The following is a 27,687-nucleotide window of genomic DNA, read 5'->3' on the forward strand; positions in this document are numbered from 1 at the left end:
CACTAGATCGCGTGTTATACGTCTTCCTCTTTGTATCAGCATTTTCACCCTGCCTGCCTTCCCCGCCCTTACCTTTCCTCCTCTTGCTCTGCCGCCCCGCCCCGCCCCGCTCCCCCCCCCCCCCCCCCCCCCCCCTTCCCTTCCCCGCTTTGCAGTACGTCCACTTTCAATAACTAGTTCCGCTACTGTTTCAAGTTCTCAGTTACCTTCCCGGTAAATTTCTAAATTTGCTGTATTTTCATGACAATCCTGAACAGTCACGTCATTACAAGCGATAGTGGAGGAGGGGGGGGGGGGGGGGGGGGAAGGATAGTTAGTGAAGTCTGACTTCTGGCATCTACGTTTCAAGGTATTCTCAGAGCTTGATCGAGAAGAACCCCTACATAAGAGAAATAATAGTAAATTATCATTTGCTATAAATGATGGAGTCATGCTAAGTCTGTGATAATGAAGGACGAGAATGGAAAACTGGTCACTACGAATGACGGAAATTTAGAGAACTGCAGGAAATACTTCCAAGAACTGCTGAGCAACCCGGTAGATACCTACAACTATGAAAACAAGGCAAAAAACAATCAGAACGTACAACCATTAGTCGAAGAGCCAACTCTGAGTGAGGTGACGGAGGCAATAAAAAGACTAAAAAATGGGAAGGCCCCTGGCATAGACATGATATCAGCAGAGCTCATCAAAGAAGGGGGAGAGAAGATACCTGAATGAGTTCGGCTAACCAGAGGTATGGAAAAAGAAGTAATGCAGCAGGAATGGGAATCTGCTGTTGTATGTCCCATATACAAGAAAGACAAAATACAGACACAGAACTACAGAGGGATCTCTCTCCTATGCACATACTATAAAGTAATATCAAGAATTATACTAAACAGGCACAATCCATACATTGAGGAAATATTAGACATAGCACAAGCAGGGTTCAGAGAAGGTAAATCAACAATCAACCAAATATTCACACTAAGACAAATATTAGATAAGAACTGAGAGCACAATCCTGATACGTTTTGCCTGTTTATAGATTTAAACGAAGCATATGACACCATAGTAAGACAGAAAATGAGCATAGTAAGAGAGAGAAAATGTGGAGGATAATGGCAGAGTGTGTGATACCTGAAAAACTGATATAGCTAACTAAAATGTGTGTGATGGAATCTAAGTGTAATACAGAGGGAGTTCTCAGTAGCATTTTAAGTAAAAGCAGGAGTGAGAAGGGAGATATATCACCAACCCTGTTCAATTTGACCCAACAACAACACCCTGAGGAGAGCAAAATGTGAAACTGCAGGAGTCACCATAGGAAAAGATAAATGTCCCGGCTTTTGCGGATGATATTGTGCTGATAATAAAGAACATGGAAGGCCTGGAGAAAATGTGGACTGTGCTAATGGAAGAAGCTAAGAAAGTAGGTCTAAGTATAAATAAAAGCAAAACATAGTTCATGGTAGTAGGAAGAAGAGCTCATTTAGAACCAAACTATCTAAAAATCGGAAATCTAACAATACAGAAGACACATACCTTGGTGTCAACATCAACCGGCAAGACCTTATAAAACAAGAGATAGTAACAAGAATTCAAGCTGGGGGGGGGGGGGGGGGGGGGGGGGAAGATGTCTCGGAGCTATGCACATCGTAAGTTCGAAGTTACTATCCATGCAGGCAAAAATAGTCTATCACACCATTATCAAGCCAATAGTGTGCTATATAAATGAGACATTGACCCCGACAAGAGAAAAAACTCATTTTTGAAAATAAAGGACTGAGAAAAAATATATGGACCAGTGAAAGAAAATGAACAGTGGAGCGTAAGGAAAAACAGAACTCAGACAATTATACATACTGCCTGACGACGTAGTGCGTGTGAAAATTAAGAGACTAAGATGATACGGAAATGTGAGGAGGAGAGGGGAGAACACGGTAATAAAGGCTGTAATGGATGGAGAAGCTAAAGGAAAGAGACCACAGGGACGGCCGAGAATGAGAGTGAAGGATAATGTCATGGGAGATATGCAGACACTGGGTCTGGGAGATGAAGATGCAGATGACAGGAAAGTGTGGAAGACTGGACTGAGTGAGGCCAAGGACAGACTGCGCTTTGTGTGGCCAGTATAGGTAAGTATTACTGGGCCATCCTTGGTGACTGACGTACTATATGTAGTACAGTAATAAATACCACTGAATACTGTGGATTCTTGTAGATTTACTATTTTTACACCATAATATAATAAACTGCCTAGTTTTCAAGTTGTGGGTATAAAACTAGTAGTTACAAATAAGTATGATGCATAAAGGTGGCAGTGTTAAGATACAGGGACCAAAAGGCTATTTACAATTTGCACAAAAACCAAATGGCATAATCGCGTGGCCTGATAAGGAAGCAGTGGTTGAGAAGAGAGTGAGGCAGGATTGTAGGCTACCCTCTGTTATTCAACCTGTATATTGAACAAGCACTAAAAGAAAACAAAAAATGGAGTAGGAATTGAAGACCAGGGAGAAGAAATAAACTTTCAAGTTTGCCAAAGGCATTTTAATTCACTCACAGGCAGCGAAGGACTCTGAAGAGCAGTTGAACGGAATGGAAAACTTCTTGAGAGGAGGATGTAAAATGAACATCAACAAAAGCTAAACGAGAATAATGGAATGTAGTCTAAGTCAGGCGTTTCTGAGGGAATTAGATCGGGAATTTAAACATTTAAAGTAGTAGATGAGTTATGCTATTTGGGCAGGAAAATAACTGATGATTGTCCAAGTAGAGAGGACATAAAATGCAGCCTGGCGATGGCAAGTAAAATGTTGCTGAAGAAGAGAAATTTGGTAACACTGAATACAGATTTAAGTGTAAGGAAATCGCTTCTGAAAGTATTTTTATCGAGTGTAGCAATTTATGGGGGTGAAACATGGATGATAAACAGTTTCGACGTGAGAATAATGGGTACATAACGTAACTGGAGAGGAAGTGCTGAACAGAATTGGGGAGAAAAGAAAGATGTGGCGCAAAAGGGATTGGTTGGTGGAAACAACTGAGTTACAGTATCAAACCAGTTTCCAGACTGAAGACCACACAAACCTTTCAATCACAATGCAATAGCGTCTGCCATTTTTCCGAGCACAGGATCATTAACACAAATTTTCAATCACAAACAAAAAATCTGGACAGCACGATTGATTATTGATTACAATTCAAACTTATAAAAACGGCTGATAGTAGTTACTAACTGCTGATTAGACAATCTTATCACACAGTAGGGTCCTAAACAAAATGATGCATACAGTCCTACATGTAGGACGTCAGTCCTATCTGGGTTAAAGGAACGATTGTTGGTTACTCGCAGCAGTAACACATATCTCCAACAATCTGCGAATGCAGCGCGCGGTCTACAATTGAGAAACCCAAGACCGGCGGCAAGCTGCGTTTGTCTTCTCAGAATTAGGCATGCCGTTAGTAACTTCCTCCCCATCAACAGGAAGTTCAGTAACTCAGCAGTACCCCCGGTAATATAACGTAGCAATCCAGAGTGTGAGGCATTAATAGCTGCTGTAAGGACATATGCTTAAATTCTTCTGTTAAATGTGACACTAGAGCCTTCGTTCCGAAACCTATTTTCGGTACTATGCACCCATTTTATCAGTTTACCGCAGAAAAAGAGAGAACATATGAACTTAATTATTTACCAATCATTTCATATGACGCAGGGCTCACTCACAGAATCAAACTAACCGCTCGTTTCCAGTTCTTTAGACTACGTCTCCCAATATTTTGCCAATAAACAATACGCCAGTTTTCTCCAGTTCATGACTGAAGCTGAATGTGAACAGTATCCACCATAGTCAATTTGAGATGAATCGTCCGTTCTTTCATGCTGCAGCAGACCCTAACCCGAATTTTTCCTATGTCCTTTTCATATAACTTCTGTTGCTGTGTCTTTAGCCGTAACTAACGAAGGGTTCGATTCCCGGCTGGGTCGAAGATTTTCTCCGCTCACGGACTGGGTGTTGTGTTCTAATCATCATCATCATTTCATCCCGGGACCTAGAAACTACGGAGAAGACTTCGCCCCGTCGCATCCGTTAACAGGCCACAGCAGACCCCATCGCCACCGCACACCGATCCCAGGTTATTGTGCGGTTCGGCCCCCAGTGGGGACTGAGAAACAACAAATGCGGTGCAGTAATTTCTGGGCAGCCATCGTACATTAAAGTTCCCAACAGAGTTTCCCAGTGTGTCGATGACGATGACCTACAAAGCTAGGATGTCTCTGTCTGCCAGGCCAGTGTGGGCGTGCGGTTCTGGGCGCTTCAGACGAACCGCGGGACCGCTACAGTCGCAGGTTCGAATCCTGCCTCGGGCATGGATGTGTGTGATGTCCTTAGGTTAGTTAGGTTTAAGTATTTCTAAGTTCTAGGGGACTGATGACCATAGATGTTAAGTACCATATACAGCGACAAAATGGTTGAAATGGCTCTGAGCACTGACTACGAGCTAAAGGGACGCCTCAGCTGTACGACTGAACTGTACGTTCCATAAACACTCAGCTGTTTGACTGCCACTGTGCCCTATTGCTTCCCCATGCCGTTGTTTTCTAGGAAGTGTTGAAAATTCTGCCCCCCCCCCCTCCCCTCTCGTCCACTAACCACCCACGACTTCTCTTGGTGCGCCAGTTAGTACTTCTACTGCATGCCGGTGACAGCCCCTTCGCGCCCGCCCGCTTGTTTCATGCTTTCGTTTGTAGCGAGAAAACACGAGAGGCAGGTGACTTAGGTGTACCCTGAACAGCCAAAACCTTATGGCCACTGTTCACCGCGACGTTGGATTCCGCCTGGTGGCGTTGTGGGCTCGTGACAAGATAAAGAAAGTATACAAGTGGAGCAGAGCCTGGTGGGGGATCACCCAAGCAAAGGCACTAGCTGCAAATGGGAAAATCCGTTGAGATAAGCGAGTTTGACGAAAGGCAGATTACAATTACGCAGAGCATGTAAACGAGCATCTCTAACACGGTGAAGGTAGCCGAATGTTCACGTGCTACGGTCTTTAACATCTGTGAATGTGGTAGAAGAACAGTGAAACTACCATTAGACGCTAAGTGGTGAGGCGTTCGGGGTTTCTTCACAGAAAGTGTTTCGGAGGCTTGTCTGCTCTAATGTAGGATAGATGGTAATCCGTAATATCTCTGCCGAAAGATCATAATGCTGGGGCACGCAGAAGTGTTTCTGTGCACACTGTTTATGGCATATTGTTGAACATGGAACTCAGCAGCAAGCGACCCCTGTGTGTTCCCATGTTAACCCAACGACATCTACAATTACAACGGCAGTACGCGCGGGACCGTGGATAGTTGAAAATGTGTCGTGTCTTCGGATGAATCAAGTTTCTCGCTATACCAGATCGATGATCGTCTGCACAAACGTCGTCATCGAGGCGAAACGGGGCTCCAAACACGCACCGCGCCATGGGCGCAGGCTGGTGGGAGTAGTATTATGCTACGGAAAACGTTCTCCTGCGCTTGCATGGGACCTGAGGTAGTAACCTAAGCTGCGAACCACCTACACCCCTCCATGCAGGATGTCTTCCCTGACGGCGAAGTTGTCTGCCAGCAGTATAGTTGTCCGTGTCTCTAAGCCGAATCGTGCTACAGTGATTGGGAGACCATGACAGTGAAACCACGATGTGTTGGGCACCACATTCGACTGATGTGAATCCGATGGAACCCATCTGGGCCGCTATTGGACGCTATCTACACACATAGAAGACGTTACTTGTTTTATTGTTCATTTTATTTTGATCGGAGTTACTACCTGACTACATGCCCATCTTCAGATGTTGTATAATTTACTCTTGTGCCCTCACAGAATTTCCTATTTTCTTTTATTTTACTTCAAGTTTTAATGGATTTTCAGCGCGTCGTAGTCTTGTTACAGACAAGGCAGTTTGATTTATATAACCAGCGTTGTATTTTTCCATCACAAACAATAAAACAAGCAGCCTCGTGTATGTGTATATATATACTGTCATTCATCAACTTCATAGTCGCTACAGGACGCCATGAATATAGTGAGTGCTCTCTCTCAATGTTAGCCCTTTCATGGGCCTTCTTTTGCTATTAAGAACTCTTTGTTTACGAGCTTAGAAGTCAAATGTCTGGAAGACTAACCAAAAACCGGTTTCACTTTTGGCAAAATACTTTTGATGAACAGAACAGTATTCGAGTACAGTTGTACCAGTTTCTTGCCAAATACATATTTAAGATGATAATACCTAGTAACTGAAAATTTACGTTCGTTTGTGTCCCGACTAAAGGACTGGTGATGCGAAAAATCGGAGCGGACAAGGACCTACGTCCTGACTTTTTGTCAATGTAACTTGGCAACTAGACCGCGTATATATCGTGCGGACGGACAATTACAGCATTCACGCACCTTGTCGCTACTTTTAAGCCAAAGTATGATTTTAGCCGCGTAAAAGCGAATGACTTTAGAACGTCCACTTGAATAATATTAGCGAACAGGAAGTGACTGACAACAGGATCAATACACAATACATAAGCGCAGCCGCAGCAGCCCCCCCCCTCCCCCCCCCCCCCCACACACACACACACTCTGAAGTACCTTCGTAGTACGATCACACAAAAAAGAATCATTCAGTCGCGCCAGGTCGGAAACTGTATGATTTTGATAAAAGATGGAACCTAAGATAGCTAGTTCGCAATATCAGTGGCTTGAAGCTCTAGTAATGCACTGCGAATGTCCTGCTGTTGACACTAGACCACTGACGCATGTACAAACTGCGTACAGAAAACGAGTAATTCTGATTGCGCACTTTCAGAATATGTGCAGTTTGTGCATAACTTGTGGAACGTTACTTGGCACGCTCTTCACCCGTTCAGTGTAGTGAAATTGCAGACGGTCTACGCCGCCGGCTTGGCGTGTGGCTGCACTGTGAATTTACACTACTGGGCATTAAAATTGCTACACCAATAAATGCGGATGATAAACGGGTATTCATTGGACAGGTGTATTATGCTAGAACTGACATGTGATTACATTTTCACGCAATTTGAGTGCATAGATCCTGAGAAATCAGTACCCATAACAACCACCTCTGGCCGTAATAACGGCCTTGATACGCCTGGGCATTGTGTCCAACTGAGCTTGGATGGCGTGTACGGGTACAGCTGCCCGTGCAGATTCAACACAATACCACAGTTCATCACGAGTAGCGATTGGCGTATTGTGACGAGCCAGTTGCTCGGCCACCATTCACCAGTGGTTTTCAATTGGTGAGATCTGGAGAACATGCTGGCCAGGCAGGAGTCGAACATTTTCCGTATCCAGAAAGGCCTGTAGAGGACCTGCAACATGCTGTCGTGCATTATCCAGCTGAAATTTAGGGTTTCGCACGGAGCGAATGTAGGGTAGAGCCACGGGTTGTAACACATCTGAAATGTAACGTCCACTGTTCAAAGTGCCGTCAATGCGAACAAGAGGTGACCGAGACGTGTAACCAATGGCACCCCATACCATCACGCCGGGTGATACGCCAGTATGGCGTTGACGAATACACGATTCCAATGTGCGTTCACCGCGATGTCACCAAACACGGATGCGACCATCATGATGCTGTAAACAGAACCTGGAATCATCTGAAAGATGAAGTTTTTTCCATTCGTGCACCCAGGTTCGTCGTTGAGTACACCATCGCAGGCGCTCCTGTCTGTGATGCAGCGTCAAGGGTAATCGCAGCCATGGTCTCCGAGCTGATAGACCATGCTGCTGCAAACGTCGCCGAACTGTTCGTTCAGATGGTTGTTGTCTTGCAGACGTCCCCATCTGTTGACTCAGGGATCGAGACGTGACTGCACGATCCGTTACAGCCATGGGAATAAGGTGCCCGTCATCTCGACTGCTAGTGATACGAGGCCGTTGGGATCCAGCACGGCGTTCCGTATTACCCTCCTGAATCCACCGAGTCCATATTCTGCAGTCATTGGATCTCGACCAACGCGAGCAGCAGTGTCGCGATACGATAAACCGCAATCGCGATAGGCTACAATCCGACCTTTATCAAAGTCGGAAACGTGATGGTACGCATTTCTCCTCCTTACACGAGGCATCACAACAAAGTTTCACCAGGCAACGACTATCACTGCTGTTTGTGTATGAGAAATCGGTTGGAAACTTTCCTCGTGTCAGCACGTTGTAGGTGTCGCCACTGCCGGCAACCTTGTGTGAATGCTCTGAAAAGCTAATCATTTGCATATCACAGCATCTTCTTCCTGTCAAATTTCGCGTCTGTAGCACTTCATCTTCGTGGTGTAGCAATTTTAATGGCCAGTAGTGTACGGCATCGTGAGTAACAAATGAATTGTGTAAAAGTGACGTTCTCACCCTCTCGTAACTGCGTAATGTCTTACACTTCATTTGTGAAGCTCCCCTCGCGAGGTTTATTATTTTACCATTAAGAACACGGGCTAAGAAGCCGCTAACCACGTACGTCAGTACACGATTAGGGCGTTTACGTGGTATCCGAGAAAAGCAGGCTATGTGCCGGCACCATATGGGGCGCGCGCCCTTCCCCTTGCGGGGCCGCCCGCATTGTCACCCGCTGCCCCCGCCATCAGCCCGCACGCTATTGGCTCATTTCTTTCGTCACTCGACGAGACTCAATCGAGTTATCGAGTAGTTTTCTCAATACGTTATTCTGTCTGGCATTTGCTCAATAAAAGTCGCGAATATTTTACAGTTCTGTGATAAAAATAAACTAGTGGGAGAGACGCTTCAGAACAAGCAAAGAAGAATGAACGCCCTTAATGATCGTGACTCTGTTATGCAAGTGTTGTCTTTCTGTCCCAGGTCTGACAATCCTGCGTTGTACACAGTGTACAAATATTTCCCTGTCCACCTTCATCTACTGAAACAGTAGAAAGAAGTTTCTCAACACTGCGGCGCACAGAGATATTGCTAAGGTCGACAGTGAAGGAGGCTCGACTTAATGGCTGAGCTCTGTTGAACACTCACCCTAACTGGTTGTCCTATGGCGATGTAAGTAACCAATTTGCCATGAAGAATAGGCGCACGGAATTATACATTCAAGGAAGAGAACCACAAAGTTAACTTTTAATATCATAAGATGCCACTGTTTTCTTATGTGTATAATCAGTTTAAATAAAATTTTCTTGAACTTTGCATGTGATTCAACTATTTTTTATTACGGTGGAAGTAAAGGTAGCTCAATATGTCTTTAGCGTCCCCTCCTTGAGATTTTTCTGTATCCGCCACTGGCCAGAACCAACATAAACAACCGCCTTTTCATCCTATCTTACAACATATACGACGCACTTCGCAAAGCAAAGGCGCCACTGTGCAACAAGGCGGCTGTTGGCTGAACAGCGTTAATCAAGACGTTACCTTCTTGAGTCCTTAACCCTGTTACTAAAGAGAAAAACCAACTTCGTTAAACGTTAAATCGTTACTTTACAGGAAATTTACTGGAACTTAATGGTTAAATCGTTACTATGAATTTGTCCACACTACGTTCAGAGAGACATCGCTGTCAATTGCTGCAATGCCGAAAGACTCCAGTGCTCTTCTGTCTTCTTTTAACCAGGTTACTGCTACTGGCTTCTCCGTCGATATCTAAACACCCAATATTTATTTTTCTTTTTCGTTTTCCTCGGCCGGAATCTCGTTCGCCATTTTTTTTCAACCTGTACATTCCGTGAATCATGTGCTGTCTCAAATTGTTAAGGCTTTAAGTGTTAGACGTAACTTTATTTTTTAAGCAAGCACAGTTAGCAACCGAAAAGTATTTGTTCTCCCGGTCTGGAAACAAAATTAACGTAATCACGTACAGGGGGCCATTGATTTTCATTAGCTATAGAGCCAGAATACGATTCTATGTCGTAGTTTCCACAGGTCAATTCACTAACAAAAAGTAGTGAATAACAGGAACTCTAAATAGCAAGTATTAAAAGGCAACACCTAGTTATTCTCTGTCGCACTCTATTGTTTACATGAATGGCGCGCACGACACGACACGACACAAACTTGTCAGAACACTATACCCGCCGGCGGTATGGCGTCATTTTTGTCGTAAATAGTGGGGTACCTAATTCACAATGGATCCCATTACGAAAAGCTATAGCAAGTTCACTGGAGCTATACTACCCACAGCAAATAAATGTATCCCAACGGACTTCCGAAAGGAATATATACCTGGATGGATGGAAAAATGCGCAAGACTATAGTTTTACGACAACAATGACTATGAAATACCTGACGAACTTCTGTACAGTATTGATGCAGCTCGTCGTATGCAGTGGAGTGAAACAGCTGACGCCTTAGACTTCCGAACCTCGAACAGAGAAATATGGTCCCTGCCGAGAAAATATGAAGGTGCTAACCCCCAAGACCACACGGAGGACACTTACTACCAAGAGAGTAGCAAAAACATTGTCTACCTCTAGAGCTCCCAAGATTCGATCACATACATTAAGGTCAAAAAGGAATTTAAGGCTTTGAAACTAGCTTGTAAACATGAGTCACAACTCCATACCAAACAGCGGCGAGGAAGTGAGTGTTCAAACAAATGAAATCGGGGAAGGCATCTGGCTTTGACGGCATCCATCCATAATTCCTAATTCACAGTAGGAGCCCGTCAAAAGTTGCCTAGCAACGTACTTTACTGATATCCTTCGAACTGGTAACATATCCCATGATTTGAAAAGAGCAAAAATCGTAGCCGTCATAAAGCCAGGTAAAGCAAATGACAAACCTAGAAGCTACTGACTCATTGTTCTAGTCAGCACAATATACAGACTTTTGGAAAGAATACTGTGTAACTGAATCAGACATTTTTTCCAAAACCTTGCTTGTTGAACAGGCAGTTGCAAGACCATGTTCCTCACTGACATCTTTTATTGAAGCAGGATTCCCAAACAACCGAAAGACTTCAATTGTGTTTATAGATCTAATAGCGGCCTATGGTACTGTGTGGAGACAAGGGGTTACCTTCAAACTTAAGTCATACCATGTCTTTAAGCCTAAGATGTTTTTGGGAGGGGTCCACCTTTAGAAAAACACGATTTTGTTTTTGTCCCAGACGTGTTTCACTGCAGTTGCAGCATCAGTGTTTTTTTATTATTATGGCTGTTAAACATAAGGAATGTTTTTTACTGTTTAAATACATATAAATATTACTTTCTAAATCGTAATTACAAATTTTTCAAGAGCACATAAAATTGTGTATTCATACCTTCATACCATATGCTGTGGTCTTACTGCTGTATTACGTTTTCATAGCGTGTTTTTCTTTAGTTTGTCACCTGCAGTAACAATTTAGAAATCTTAATTTTTGCGTAAATATTTTGCCTACGTTGAGTTGTATACAGTTGCCGGTGACAAACTAAAGAAAAACAGACACTATAAAAACTTAATACAGTAAGAAAACCACACCATGTGGGAAGAAGGTATGAATACACAGTTTTATGTGAGCTTCATAAATCTGTAATTACGATTTAGAAAGTAATGTTTATATGTATTTTAACAGTAAATAACATTTTTAACAGCCATAACAATAAAAACCCACTGATGATGCTGCTGCTGCAACTGCAGTGTAACATGTCTGGGACAAAAAGAATTGTGTTTTGGTAAAGGCGGACCCAACCCAAAAACGTATGTTATTGTTACTGCAAACACAGACGAAAGAGCTTCAACTTCAAGATGAAGATTGGAAACCTCAATGCTACGTTAAGCAACTGAAGCTACAGAGTTCCATTGGGTACTAAGATGATACCAGTGACCACCTTACTTCTGCGGATCTCGCTTCTTCTGCCCCTACCAGCATCCATAATGGCGGGAGCCTGAAAATTGTCTGAGGAAAGGGTCGAAACAAGTTGCTAATGAAAAACTCTGAAAACGTCATGGAGACTTTGATTTTGAGCATTTTATACCGATCGCTGCTTTGCTCCAAATAACAGAATGCTTTCTAAAATAAACTTCTCAGCTCATCACACGTACGTGCCCAAATCGATCCTTTCCTGGCGATGTAGACGAGTTCCTGTTAGCAACAAGCATCAGCTCTGTATGTTCAGCAGTTAGACACAAGCCTGGAAACTCCAGTGCTTTGTAAGTATTGTAAATTTAATCCATTTATACTCCTGACTTTTCTGTATGTTAATATCTGTATATTTATTGTAAAGAAAAATGTCTCACGAATACGCTACAGAAACAGAAATAAATAACGAGTAACGTACTGAAAGTTAACTAAAGTTAATTTAATATAACGCTAACTTACTCTAACTTTCAAGTTAACCCATAACCCGTGAAGTTAACTCCGCTAATTAACAACGATTAACGGTCTTCTACCCAGTTATGCTAGCCAACAATATGAAGGGGTAATCAAGTTGCTTGTCACTTTAAAACAAAGCTACGTAACAAGTATTCCTTATGTTTGTAGCTACATGTCTGGTACACGTATATCTGCGCCACAGTCCTAGCACACCGCTAGACTCGCCAAAACGAATTGGCGCAGCCCATTTATGAAGTGAAGAGCCGCTAAGGACTGCGTGTTTCATTGTGTGCAAGGACTGCTGACACCTACCTGCAAGAAAACTTATGAAGTAGCTATTTTTGGGAGGTGATAAAATTTTGTGACTACCCAACTTACTCTTAGTCGCTTTCATCGCAGTGGTCAAGGCTGAAGTAGTTCGCTGTGACCAGTTTTCTGATACCTCCAGTGAGAACAGGCCAGGACTCATCACAGCACTTTCTCTGACGCGGTGAGTTCACGTTCACCGCTACGCAAGACGTTTGGGATCCAGAAGCGAGCCTTGTGTCAGGCATGAAACACTGGCCGCGGATCTTTGAACATAATGCAGTCACCAACAGGTTCAGAGACGCGCACTACGTGGCTGTTCTCCAAGCAGCGTGTAATCAAACCTACCGCGAGAATGGCCGAGGGAAGTCTGATCCGCTCTTTAGTCGCGAAATAAAATTATTGTAGCAGGCACGTTATGCACAATCTCTGAAAACGAAATAATACAGAATACGCCCCTGCTTCCGGAGAGAAGTGTGGATGACGGAGAATGTAAAAGCTCGACACGTCGTAAGTAACATACACGGGCTGTTAATAAATATTTCATCCCTCCTGGTCACTCACAGTTCTATCGCGAAGTTTGAGCGAGGCCCTGAGGACAAAGTGTCCACAGAAATGGCGTAAGAACGACGGGTTACTACACCATAATAATGCACGACAGCATACCTCTTACATTAGTCAGGATTTTGACTAAAAGCAAGGTGAGAGTTGTTTCCCCACCCGTCGTGGTCAACAGACTTCTGTGCACTTCCTCTCCCCCAATGGAGATTTAAACGGAATCGCATAGGGTATTAAACGCCCTAAATAAAAGAACACTTCCTGGTGCATTTCGAAAGTGGCGAAAACGTTTAGATCTGTGTGCATTCGTTCCTATAGGGCAGAATAAGATATACGTAATAATATATATGTGTACTTTTATTTCACACATTACGGGGACTTTTTGAAACCATATCCTCGAAGGTAAAGATTACAGATAGTTATCAGCAACCCGCAGAACTCCTGACTTTTTCCTGAGGCGAAGAACGTTAACGATCTGCATAGGGTCTATACTGAAGACGCGGTTGACAAAGGCACTAAATGGACGAAACTAGCGATCGTCACGGCACGGGCAAAACAGTGACCGCAGCCACGGTATGAGAGTGCAGCGTAGCAGACAATGTGTGCAGTGCGGATCTCCGGTTAGTTCTCTCACTCTTGAGTCGACTGCCGGACGACACAGCTGTAGCCGAGCCCGGGTACGTCGCAGACGTCATAAAAAAAAGATGTGCGCGCCGGATCGTTTACAACTGCCTTCCCAGTACACGCACTCATGTCCGCTAGCTCACACACTTCATCTAGTACAAGTAAATTTATTTTTCGACTGCTCTCATCTCCCATCAAACGTACTGCAGTATCATTCGCCGAATATCACGCTCACCATACGTAATTTTTCTATATATGTGTTTTCCTGCAGCAACTGAAAACTTTTTCCATTATATACGAACTACATCTGTACTCTAAACCTACGTTAAGTCCATGACAGACTATACTCCACTGGCGAACGGAACACGCGAAGAATGATTGCTCATAAGAGCTAATTTTAGTCTTTCATTCACGGTCCATATGGGAGTGAGACATCGGAAGCTGTAGCGTATTCCGGGATTCCCCAGTTACAACTGATTCTTTAAACTTTGCACGTAAGTTTGCTCATTATAGTTAGCGTCTTAACAAGCACGCTGCACCTCGCTGTATACGGTTACTATCCCTTGTTATTTAGTATGGGTCCCACACACTTGAGCAATGTTCTACAATGGTTCGCACGAGAGTTTTCAGCAGTATCCTTTCTTGATCGATTGCATTTCCCAGTATCCAACCAATAATCCGGATTACACCACTTGCTCTACCTACGACTGAGCCTCTCATCATTCCATTAAATATCCCTCTAAGTTTGTTACACTCTGGTATTTGCTCGCGCTTATTGTCTCCCATAGTTGCTCACTGATATTTTAGCCATTAGCCATTACGTTTTTCCTTTTTATGAAGTGCACAATTTTACATTTCTGAACATTTGAGGAGAGTAGCAGCCTTTTCATCACTTTGAAATCTCATTAAGATCTGACAATGTCCGTCCAGATTTTTTAAAGGCAATAGTTCATTACAAAAAACTGCGTTATCTGCGAAGAGTGAGTTTACTGTTATTATTGGCTACCAGGTCGTTAAGGTATAACATTAACTGCAAGTGTGTCCATAAACTTCCCTGTCAAACAAGTGAGACATTTCATGATCACTTATGGATTAAAGTTATCTTTTCAGAAAGGCAGTCTAGGTGTTCTTTAAACACTAAATATTCAAGACTTCGTTATTAGGAACTTATTTCACGCCATACACGTTCTCTGGCGAAGTGACGCCGTACGGCCGTGCGTCTACATTTCTGATCACATTAATGTTAACATCAGTATAGCTAGTTACGGTGGTGGTGATCCTGACAGGCAATGGCCGTATTGCACAATATTACCTGCGTGTGTTTTTTTTTCCTTCGGACGATAACTTTGAAGTTTGAAGCTTATTTGTATACGCGCCACTCAGTATCTATACCTTTACAATTTACGCATGTAGATGTTATGCGTTTGTGCAAAACCGCTCATCGTATAAAATCTATTTCTATTTTTTTTAGAGCGCAACATCTGGTCTCTACCGCCGGAGCTAAAGTGCGAAAATGTAGGTAAAAACACAAAACAGTTTAAAAATGTAAACGAAATGTCAAACCGCGCGCATACAAAATGTAGTTGGCCCATCGATTTCAATACTGAGAAAAGTGGTCGAACAGTTTGTTTACCTGATCACAGCTTACTAGTGTCCAACCTGTACTCTTCCCACCCATACCTAACACTGACTCAACAGCGACATGACAGCTTGCGGGAGAATGGCACACTGAGTCATACTGTGTTCGTTGCAGAACACCTTGGGTGCTGCGTCACCTGTCTCATTTCACCGGATGCCTACATGCTCAGGTAACCAACTGACAGTCTCTCACATCTCTTAGAGCATGAACGCGCACGGGAATCCGAGCAAATATAAAATTTATTACGCCCCATCCGCTCCTGTGGTTAAGCATCTCGTATGGTTAACTCACCGAGAAGGCCGATCCGGAAGAAATGCTCCAGGACAGCTACTGCACACACACTACGTACTCTTTTCTTTGAATCATGGCTTTATACTGTATTAAAATTTATATACATACCTTGAAATTAAAAATTACATTTGAAGAGAACCGACCTGCGTCAAATCCTAAACAATTGTGTGATTTCTAAGGTTAGACGGGATTTAAATCTAGCTTTGGTGCAAAAATGAGCACTTGCCCGTTTTTCGGATCCCAAATAGGCCCGTCGCTCCTTGTATCTAACAGAACAGTCCTTCAAAAAGTAGGTGAGCAAGAGTATGGTATGATATGGTATGCAGATTCGAGTAAAACTTGTACACAGATCATGCCATGACAATTTGTCACCTGACAGCCTAAGCTCGGAATACTGCTGCTGCTGCTAAATATCTACTCGTGGACGAACTATCCGCTATGGTGGACTGCGTCTAAAATACCTTTAAATGGGATTGCCTGGCACCGTATATTCAGGTATCGAACTTGGCTCGCACAAAACCGGATCATAGATGTTAGATATAGTCTCTTCCCCTAAACAGGTGAAACCTGGTTTTCTTGTCCAGGTATGGCACCAAGATAAATACACAGAAGAGCTAAAGAAACTGGTGCACCTGCCTAATATCGTGCAGGGCACACGCGAGCACACAAATGCCGCAACGCGACGTGGCATGGACTCTACTAATATCTGAAGTAGTGCTGGAGGAAACTGATCCCATGAATCCTGCAGGGCTTTCCGTATATCCGTAATAGTACGAGGGGGTGGAGACCTCTTCTGCACGGCAGGTTGAAAGGCATCCCAGATATGCTCAATGATGTTCATGTCTCGGGAGTTAAGTAGCCATCGGAATTGTTTGATCTCAGAAGAGTGTTCCTGGAGCAACTCTGTAGCAATTCTGCACGTGTTAGGTGTCGCATTGTCCTGCTGGAATGGCCCAAGTCCGCCGGAATACACAATAGACATGAATGGGTTCAGGTTATCAGACAGGATTCTTACGTATGTGTCACCTGTCAAAGTCGTATCTAGACTTATCAGGGGTCATATCACTCCAACTGCACAGCAAAACACGATTACAGGACATCCACCAGTCTCCTCCTGGCATACAGGGTCCATATATTCATGAAGTTTTCTCCATATCCCTATACGTCCATCCGCTCGATACAATTTGTAACGAAACTCGTCCGACCTGACAACAGGTTTTCAGTCATCAACCGTCCAATGTGTGTTGACGGGCCCAGGCGAGGCATAAAGCTCTGTATCGTGCTATCAGCAAGGGTACACTAGTGGGCCTTCGGCTCTCGAAGGCAGTATTCATGTTCTCACATGCTGATACTTGTTGATGGCCCAGCATTGAAATCTGCAGCTATTTAAGGAAGGGTTGCGCTTCTATTACGTTTAACGATTCCCTACAGTCGTCACTGGTCCCGTTCTTGCAGGATCTTTTTCCGGGAGCAGCGATGTCAGATTTGTTGTTTAGCCGGATTCCTGATATTCACGGTACGCTCCTGAAAGTGTCTGAGGGGAAAATCCTCACTTCATCGCTACCTCGGAGATGCAGTCTCCCATCGCCCTTGCGACAACTGTTTAACACCACGTCCGAACTCAAACCTTTATGACCTGCCAGTGTAGCAGCAGTAACCGATCCAACAAACAGCACCAGACACTTTATTTACACAGGCGTTGCCGATCGCAGAGTCGTGTTCTGCCTGTTTACGTATCTCTGTATTTTAATACGCATGGTTTTTACCAGTTTCTTTGGCGCCTCAGTGTATTTATCTACATGATTACACCAATTCACAGCTGAATACCTGGCAGATTGTTCATCGAAGCACATTCATGCTATTTCTCAACCGTTCCACACACTAACAGCGCGAGGGAAAAACGAACATTTAAATTCTGCCTGCGAAATTACTCTTATTTTATTATTATGATCATTTCTCCGTGTGTAGGTGCGGGCCAACAAAATATTTTCGCAGTCTGAGGAGAAAGCTGGTGACTGAAATTTCAAGAGGCGGTCCCGTCGCAACGAAAACGCCTTTGTTTTAATGATTGCCACCCTAATTTACCTATCACATTTGTGACACCCTCTCCCCTATTTCGCGATAATACAAAACGAACTGCACTTCTTTGAACTATATCGGTGTCTTCCGTCAATCCTATCTTATGTGGATCCCATACCATGCAACAATTCTCCACAAGTGGGCGAACAAGGGTGTGTCTAGTAGACACGTTGCATTTCCTACGTGTTTTCTCAAAAATTTACTTTCTTTGCTTCGGTTTCCCACCAACATGATATATGTTATAGTTCCTATTTAAATTATTAAAACTGTAATACCGAAGTATATCGTTGACTTCACAGCCTTCATATACGTCAGCTTTATCATTTAAGCCTTCGTGTAATCTAAATTTAGCGGATTCCTTTTAGTACTCATGTGGATGACATTCATATTTTTCACCATTTGAAAGTCAATCGCCACTTTTCGCACCTGGGTTTTATCTGGCGACTTTTCGAAAACATTACACGTCAGCATCATCTGCAAACAATCTAATAAGGCTGCTCACATTGTCTCCTAAATCGTTTATGTAGACCAGGAAAAAGAGTGCCTGTAACACTTCCTTGGGGAACGCCATGAATAACTTCTGTTTCACTCGAGGACTTTCCATCAGTTACTACGAACTATGACCTTTCTGACAGGCAATCAAAAATGCAGTTGCACAGCTGAGACGACACGCTATAGGCACGCAATTTGATCAGAAGTCGCTTGTGAGGAACGGTGTCAAAGTCCTTCCGGAAATCTAAAAATATGGAATCAGTGACACCTCACGTCTATAGCACTTATTACTTCGTGAGCATAAAAAGCTACCTATGCCTCGCAAGAACGCTATTTTCTGAAAACGTATTCGCGGTTTGTCAATAAATCCTTTTCTTCGAGATAATTCATAATATCTGAACACAGTATATGTTCCAAAATCCTACTGTAAATGGACTTTAGTGATGTGGGTCAGCAATTCTGCGGATTACTCCTATTTACTTTATTTGTTACTGGTGTGGCCTGAGCACCTTCCAGTCTTTACGTATCGATCTTTCGACGAACGAGCGGTTGTAAATGTTAAGTGTGGAGCTACTGTATCAGAATAAAGACAGAAACTTAACTGGTATACAATCTCAAACAGATGCCTTGCCTGTAACTGATTTAAGATGCTTCGCCACACCTATAATTCTTGCTTCTAAGTTACTTATTTTAGCAATTGTTCTCTATTCGAATTCGGGAACATTTACTACTATTCCAGTGAAGGAATTTCAGTAAACCTTCTTTAGCAACTCTGCTTCAGTGGAACTTATCACTAATATTACCATTGCTAACGCACAGTGAAGGGACTGATTACGTCTTTACGGTGTAATTTACATACGACCGCAATTGCTTAGGGTTTTCTGCCATAATTCGAGAAGTTTCGTTATGGGAACTATTAAAAGCATCCCTCCTCGAAGATCACGCTAAATTTCAGGCTTTTGCAAAATTTCCGCAATCCTGAATATTTGATGTCCATTTCTTTGAATTGGAATCACATCTGGTATACGCTTACATAGATAGCCTGATTGGATGGAGTGGAGAATTGTCTCTTCGGAAGGCGTCAAGCGAATTCTATTTTTTAAATAGTAATATTTTGCATTATCTTTGGTGGATTAAGGTGTTACGGTATTCACTCTTGCTACAACGTCATTGTGTTAACTAATCCCTGTAAGCACTATGATACTCCCTATTTGCTAGGCTTAGTTACTGCTATGATATCAAGGATATTTTCGCAACCTTTCACATTTCGAATAGGCTCCTGAAAGATTTGTGCAAAATAATTTTTTGAGAAAGCATTTAGTATGGTCTCGGACGACGTTTTATGCCTACCACCGGCTTGTTACCTGTATTTTCGTCAACATATCTAAAGTAGATTACATTCACCACCAACGATTACTGTACGAGTTGAGTACTTAACTGAAACGACCGTCAAGTTTCCTTTGAATTGTTCAGCTACTATCATCTTTGTCGAGGGTCAGTAGAAGAACCAATTAAAAATTTATTCCGGTTCTGAAGTATAGCCTCTGCCTAAACGAACTCACAGAAACTATCTACTTCACTTTCACTATGTGAAAACTAATTCTGACAGCAAGAAACACATCAATTGTATTTAATGTATCTATCTGAACACGGCTAGTCCTCTAAAGCTAGAGGTAAATTCAGGCGAAATATTTAGTCAGCTTTTAGATCGACGCCCTTTGTCGCTTCCCGAGAGCCTCTAACTAAAAAAGAACTGTCCCTTCCACATAGCCCCCACTACCGGTGTAGCTGCTTCCTGTATGTAGTGGACTCTTCGCGGAAACCGAAAACCCACCACCGTTTAGACCAAGTCAAGGAATCTTGAGTCTACATGGGTCGCAGAACCTTTCCGGCATCCGATTTAGTCCCTTCACTCGGCTCTTTATCAAAGGTTCACAATCGGTACTGTCGAGAGCGCTACAGATGGTGAGCTCCGCCTTCGTCTCACAAGCAAGACTGGCGGTCCCGATCACTTCAGTTAGCCACCCGAAACCAGAGATAATCTCTCCCTATCCAGAGCTACAAATATTAGTACCAAAATGAGATAGCACTTACAGTTGGTTGCATTCTGTGCTCTCCGTGGCATCCGGAAACCCCTGTTCCACGTCTCGAATGACTTCCTCTCCTTTGCAACCGTATCTCCAAGGGCACATTACGCTCCCAAATACCGGTAATCCTACGGTCTCTGACTGCCTAGATTTTTCAGGAAGAGAGGCTTCCCCTGAAACAGGGCAGGCGACTGTGCCTGGCTCAGGATGTTTATCAGACACAGTCAGCACCTGAAACCTGTTCATCAGCCGAACCTCGATCGGCCCCCACAAAGTGTTTCGCTGTCTGCCAGCCCTTGGAATGACCTCCCACTGTTACCATGGGTGGGAGGTCAATTCAGTGCGCGCAGTACCCGGGGCGACCACAATAATGGAGAGAACGCGCTTTTATGCCCATATGCAAAAGCCTCTACCTGCACAACCAAAGCTAGCACCCCCTGGAGCTGTGAGTGAAGGCCCAGTAACTCAACTCGCGTTCAAACACAGCAGTTCCAGTCCCTCTCCATATCAAAAACAGCAGAACTCTACGCAACACAGTATTAAAAACCGAGACTGGCTCAAATACAAAAACACACAAGTAATTTTTAGACTTAAAACTACAAAGCGCACAGGAAAAACTGAATAAGTCCGTTCGCGTTACAGGCTCTAAGAGTCATATCCAAAAATACTATGTAATTAAAACGCGGAACTGTGCTTACTGAATACACAAGCACGCACGAAATTTAGGAATTTAAAGAGCACAGAGGAAATTCACGTTAAGTCGTTTGTCAAGAAAAAACGAAACCTGTACTTCGATGCTCTGCTGCACTTACGAAAGCTACCATATCTCTGAATGATATCAACAATCACGTCTTAATTTCTCTTTGCACGACACTTTTCTATGCATTTCGCCCTACATTAACAGCGAATGAGACTCTTGAAAGAAAACGTGTGTGTTAAGATTCTTTCAGGAAACGGAGCTATAATGTAATACGTATCCAACACGGTCCGTGAAATTTGCTTGAAAATTTAGGCACACCACGACTATGTTCTGTAGCCATATAAATACAGTAAGTCGGTCTTCACTATCTACAATCTTCGACGCCTTTGCCTGTCTATATTCACACCATCAATGGAGACATTCCCAACAATAGACAGTGTACTATTTGACGAAATCATTTTAAATCATCAGCAACGTTTCAGCGAGTTCCTTGCATGACATCGCATGAAAATGAATAGGAAACTTGACGTCACTTCGAGGCGACACTGCCACGCGGCTTAAGGCCTCGTCAATAAGTTCTGCGAGAAAACCTAGATTGTCATATTATATCCTATGTCTAAAAACAGTGTTACATCATTGCTGAATGGCTAGTACGTTGCGTTAACAGCAAACTTCTATGTCAAAACGAAAGCTAATAATTTTAGCAAACAGGTCTGAATGACTTTATTTCCATCTTTTCAGAGAGGGTTCGGGACTCCGCTGTTCAGTACAGAATGTCAAATCCAACACCTTTCAGACGTCTAATTTCCAAATTTTATTTGGCTACCAGTTTTGAAATTAGACGGCTTAAATGTGTTTGATTTGACAGTCAGGTCTGAATGCCGCGCACTGAACGTATAGTCTTACATCTACATAATAGCTAACAGTACTCATTGGCGATTGAAGATCTGTGGTGGTGAGACACAGCAGGTAAGATACTTACTGAATAAAACTAGTCATAAAGTACTCGTGTCAGCTTATTAAAAAGAATCAAGATAACTATTTTAATACGAAATAACTTGCAAAAACAAAATTTACGTCTAACAAAGACAGGTCCTTTATCTTGATGTAAATGGAAAAAAAAAAATCAAGACTGACCTGTATCTTATACAAGCCTTATATCACAAAACAGTGAATCGTGTGAACACTTACGCTTCGCAGTAAGGCTGCTTGTTGAAGCCTTTGTACGTCTTCATGCTGAGCGTCATGTTGCAGACTTGGCATTTGAAGCAGAGCTTGTGCCACACCTAGAATTTAAATCTTACATTAGCACACACAGCATTAGTCACACCTTAAATTCTTAACAACATGTAACATACCAATTTTAAATACGTTATACAACAATGTATTTAACTGTGGTTCTACCTCCGCAAGAGAACTATCACCATCTTTGACATGCGGACACACCAATGCAACAGGTTCGAATCAGAAGCGTGATAAGTGAGGAGCCACTTTATACAGAAGCAGTTACTTCTGTCCCGAAAGCCGATATTAGCGGCCGAGAGATCTGTGTACCGCACAGGCGGCCCAGGAAAAAACTGCCATCCAAAGCAGATATAGTTAGGCAACACGCATTTCCCACAGCCTAAACTTAAGGGTGCTTTTTCAGTGTACTATTCTACTGTTTCATTCGTCAATTCAATACACATGCTACACTATGTAAAATACACATGGATTTCACGCTAACGTTAAAAAAATACTGGGTTAGCAACACTCCGGCTCTTATGGCACAATTTCATCTCTTGACATGCCAAGAAGAGAAAAGAAATGCTATTAAGTAATAGAATGGATAACAAATGTCGATGTTATCCTTTATTTCTACATAAGAGAAATGATTAAGTGGTAAATACCATTCTTAGAATCAACCCGCTGTGCCTGGGTTCTATTTTTTTCCACGATGTAGCGTTACGTCGTCTCATGAATCAGTAACGGGCTATTTTCACACACCTTTCTCCATCTGTAACACCGGTATATACTGCCTATTTGCAGTCTCATACAATCGCGAAAATGAAAGGGAGAATGAAACAGGCTACATGATTGTTTCTATAAGGGGGGAGGGGAGGAGGGATAAGAAAACTGTGGGCTAAGGGGCAGTGGGGAAGGGCGCTGATTAGCTACATTTAATTTGCCTGACGTACCATCATCCCATGAAAACTCCGGAAATGAGATTTAATAGTGGCACATTGTCTGGTCAGCAACTTGACACCAATACTTCCGCTCGTCATGCTGAGTAAATGCTGGGAAAGGGAACTACAATTACCAGCGTTAAATCCTGCTACTCCTACATGGAACGTACGTTGGCGATTATAGTTAAAAACAGAGAAACCTCTTAAAAACCGCCGTAACTAACAAAATGTAACAAATATAATGCAAGGTCACAGATAAATAATTGGGGGATTAAAATTAAAAAAAAAAAACAGACAACATAACTTGTATAAACAAGCGATGTGTATCAACAACTCCGTCGTAATTTAGAACGCCATAATTAAAAGGACTATTGTAACAATAGAGACCTGAAACAACGTAGACTTTTTTTCTAGCCGTCAGTGGAGGCATCTGGCGGCTATTCAAATGTATCAGAACTCCTTTTAGTCAGCGTATGAAGAAAGTGCTACACGATTTTTTCCCATAAGATAAACACGAAGTACCACCTTCTAACCTTATAAAACAGGGAAGTCATGCGCCAGCCAACTATCTCCTATACTTAAACCGAGCGGGGTGGCTCACTGGTTAGCACACTGCACTCATTCGGGAGGACAGCAGTTCAAATACCCGCCCGGCTATCCAGATTTAGGTTTTCCGTATTTCCCTAAATCGCTACAGGCCAAATTCCGGAACGGTTCCTTTGGAAGGGCAAGACCGATTTCCTTCCCCATCCTCAACAAAAACAAACCTGGCTTGTGCTCCGATTTGAATGAGCCAGTTGTCATGGGACTTTAAACCATGATCTTCCTTCCTTTCTTCCATGTAATGGCTGAAGACAACAGCAACCCACCTACGTGGGTCGCGGCCATTGGTCTGTTCCACCAATCGAAACTTGTCCCATTCGACCGTTTTGAAATCTATTGTGCTTACGAAACTGGTGTAATCGGCTACTGGACTGTTTCTGAGAAGCCTTCGTGGCTATAGCAACCGCCAGATCATGTCTGGAACTCCAATGTAATCTTGTTTCCCCAACGGAACAGAGCCTTCTTTGACCGAGAACGACAGTTAAACATTCTCAGGTAAAGCTGTCCCTAGCCGGAAGGTCGGCTTTAATTAACGTTGTCTACCGGAGGTGATATGCCCGTCTTCCTCCAACATCTGAAGTTGCTTGCCCAGGTAGCTAAGGATACCAACAGTTTAAGGCCGTCTTTGGGGAAAACTGTTTAATGGGGATACCTTTCCAGGTCGTACAACTTATCAGGGAGCAAATTAGCATTTTTCATTCTACTTTGCAAGAAAAAAATTTGGAGCGACCAAGGAATCAACCTAGAATATTTTCATTTGAAGTTAAATGCACAGAGATAGCCTCTGAGTCAATTCTTCCAAAATTATGAAGTGAATATTTCTAACGGCTGCTGTCGTACACAGGGTTGATCTAAGCAGACGTGGGCTGCTACCACAAGCAAGTATCACATTTGACGGTACCAGGATGGTCAAATGTAATTTTTAGTGATACAACGAATATGAATTCGTATGCAGCAGTCCGAGTGTGAGATAGGAAGGAAGAACTAAAATTCAACATCGTTGTCATTAAGGATGGAATACGCGCTCAACCTGAAGAAGGATGAGAGATGAAATCAGGCATGCCCTTTCCAATGGCACACTCTGCATTCGCACTGGGTGATGTAGAGAAACTACGGAAATCACTAATCTGGACCACTCCACGAGAATTACAGCTCTACCTCTCCCGAATACGTATCCACTGCCTTCACCACTGCAACAAGCTGCTCCGTCGACTTCAAGGAAAACTATCTACAGTGAATACCTTTTCAGGTCTTCATACAAATTACATGGCCATGAAGAAATCGTGCCAAAAATTCATTCGGATAATATTTATGTAAGAGAGGGCAATATTCTAAAACTAGAATTATTTTATACTACAGATTTTATGAGTCTGGAAACAAGCCTTGCCCTATGAATTTGACACTATGTACACCAGACTAAGGCCGGCCGGGGTGGCCGAGCGGTTCGAATCCTGCCTCGGGCATGGATTGTGATGTCCTTAAGTTAGTTAGGTTTAAGTAGTTGTAAGTTCTAGGGGACTGATGGTCTCAGAAGTCCCATAGTGATCAGAGCCATTTTTTGAACACCAGACTTACTGCATCTCAGAAGGCACGCATATAATCAAAGCAAATAATTTGATATTAATGTGAATACATCCTCTCTCATTTAAAGATCTGCATTTTCAGCCTCATGATTAAATGCTGCGTATATAAAATGGGAATTATGTTTTGCATTTAACGAACAATTCTTGTTTTGTCCAAACACGTTTTTCCATCTTCAGTGGGTTCATTTATTCTGTCAAATAACACACAGCTTTTGCGCCATATACATAGCAGTTTGAGATATGGTATTTACATCAATAAAATTATAAAAGAATACCGACAGGAAAAATAGATATATCTTAGTGTTCAATGCATATGTTCATATAGCCGTCTGACATTTGCAGTACAACTATTACTTAACTCCAGTTTATCATTTGTATCTCCGAAACATGTTTGGACATTACAGCAAAAAGAACTGTTTGCCCAATGTAGAAGCACATTTCCTCGTCTACATGGCGTCCAAGGAGGAATGTTCAGTATTCAGGGACATGATATCATTTGAAGCAAGGAATTTCATATGGACATATACCCTAATCCGAATGGTTTCGGAGAGAACACATTTAAGGTAAATTGTTTTCTGTATAGCCCACCCGGTTAGCCGTGCGACTTAACGCACTGCTTTCCGGCCGGGAAGGCGTACCGGTCCCCGGCACGAATCCGCCCGGTGGATTAGTGTCGAGATCCGGTGTGCCGGCCAGTCTGTGGATGGGTTTCAAGGCGGTTTTCCATCCGCCTTGGCGAATGGAGACTGGTTCCCCTTATTCCGCCTCGGTTAAATTAGGTCTACGATTGCTGCGCAAACACTTTTTCCACGTACGCGTACACCATACTTACTCTACCACGCAAACATATAATCCGGGACCTCGTGATCCAGAAGCAGCAACGCTACCACCTAGACCGCGAGCTGCGGCCTTCAGACGTGGACAAAGTCGCAGTGTGCTAGTAGTAGGACAATGCCGCTCCAATGCAACAATGTACTGCTGTTCCTGCACAGGTTGTTTAACTACATGTTCAAAAGAAAAACGGGAACTTTGAAGAATACCCGTTTCACACAATCTGCTGAAAGTTCTGGTAAACACTACAATTAGAAAGCTCTATGCAACAGAAACTACAGATCATTTTGCCATTTTCATTGCGAAATTGTTGACTTACTCGTGTCTGGGGTAATGATAGATGGCTGTTTGCCTCGATTGTTTGCTAGCGCAGTGAAAGGTGTGAGATACTGCAAGGGAGGTCTGGTTTGTTTTCGGTTCTAATCTCTATGGAGACAGATTGACTACAGAAATTTTAAGAAATTATCGCGCCCCCAATACGTTTTATCGCTACTTTTATTATGTACCGGCGCCATGTGGATGTCAATATGAATTGACAAAGTGTGGCACTGAATGGTTTTTTTAATTGAATTTCGTTATGAATCTTCACGCATTTGCTAAATTTGCACACCTTCATGGTAGGTCAGCAACGGTAATCCAGTATGACTGGTTTGAAAGTTTACACAGACCGTTTCGCGGCCGAGTGCGCATATTATTTTCCTAATTCGTAACGATATGATGTACTTTGTATTACTAAAACAGTTATGTTATCTCGAGAAGCTGAAATTCATTTTTACTAGTACAGTTAATACTAATTATCTTTCTTCTTTCATTTATATCTTATATTTACGTGTTGCGTTTAACACACTGATCAGTATTAATATAGTCTTACGCATGACTATGAACAGTCTGACATAGTTCGGACAGTTTTTCCAATTTCACGCCTGCGCATAGTATGTTGGTAGCATTTCGTCTCCTTGCCTGTTATGCTGTGTAGCAGACTTTAAAGCTTTGCGGATCAGCATAACGAAAAGGCGAGGGGTCTCGATGGTTTCGTCCACGACTGTACATTTTGGCAATATATTCCTTAAAAACAAGGAACATATCGTCTCAGTTATGGACTGTACGTGATTGTTGAACGGAAGTTTGTATATAAGGCGGCAAACGTGGACAAAATAAAGTTCAACCACAACGTGATTACATGTGTATTGTGTCTTCTTTCGGACACACACATGTGATTAAGGAAAAAACAAGCCAAGAATCATTTCTGTGCGGATGCACACACACTCGCTCGAAAACAAGCGGGAATAGGCCTTGCCAGCAGCATTGAGATTAATGGGCAGTGAACACTACTTTCGTAGTGTGTTGAATATATGGAGAATGTGGGTCTGCTGGGGGGGGGGGGGGAGGGGAGGGGAGGGAGGGTGCTTGGGATAAATCCGCGCTAACTCTTGTCTCC

At 42.9% G+C, this 27,687-nt stretch overlaps 1 protein-coding gene across 2 annotated transcripts in view; it reads right to left on the reverse strand.

Moving 5' to 3' along the window:
- Positions 1-27,687, reverse strand: part of LOC126298276 (LIM and SH3 domain protein Lasp) — a 151,530-nt gene that overhangs the window by 97,923 nt on the left and 25,920 nt on the right. For both annotated transcript variants that reach the window (XM_049989576.1, XM_049989575.1), the window contains exon 2: positions 22,259-22,353. In XM_049989576.1, coding sequence (XP_049845533.1) covers positions 22,259-22,353 — 95 coding nt within the window. The remainder of the gene's footprint in view (positions 1-22,258; positions 22,354-27,687) is intronic.

This window comes from Schistocerca gregaria, chromosome X, assembly GCF_023897955.1.
Source record: "Schistocerca gregaria isolate iqSchGreg1 chromosome X, iqSchGreg1.2, whole genome shotgun sequence".
In the NCBI taxonomy this organism is placed as follows: domain Eukaryota; kingdom Metazoa; phylum Arthropoda; class Insecta; order Orthoptera; family Acrididae; genus Schistocerca; species Schistocerca gregaria.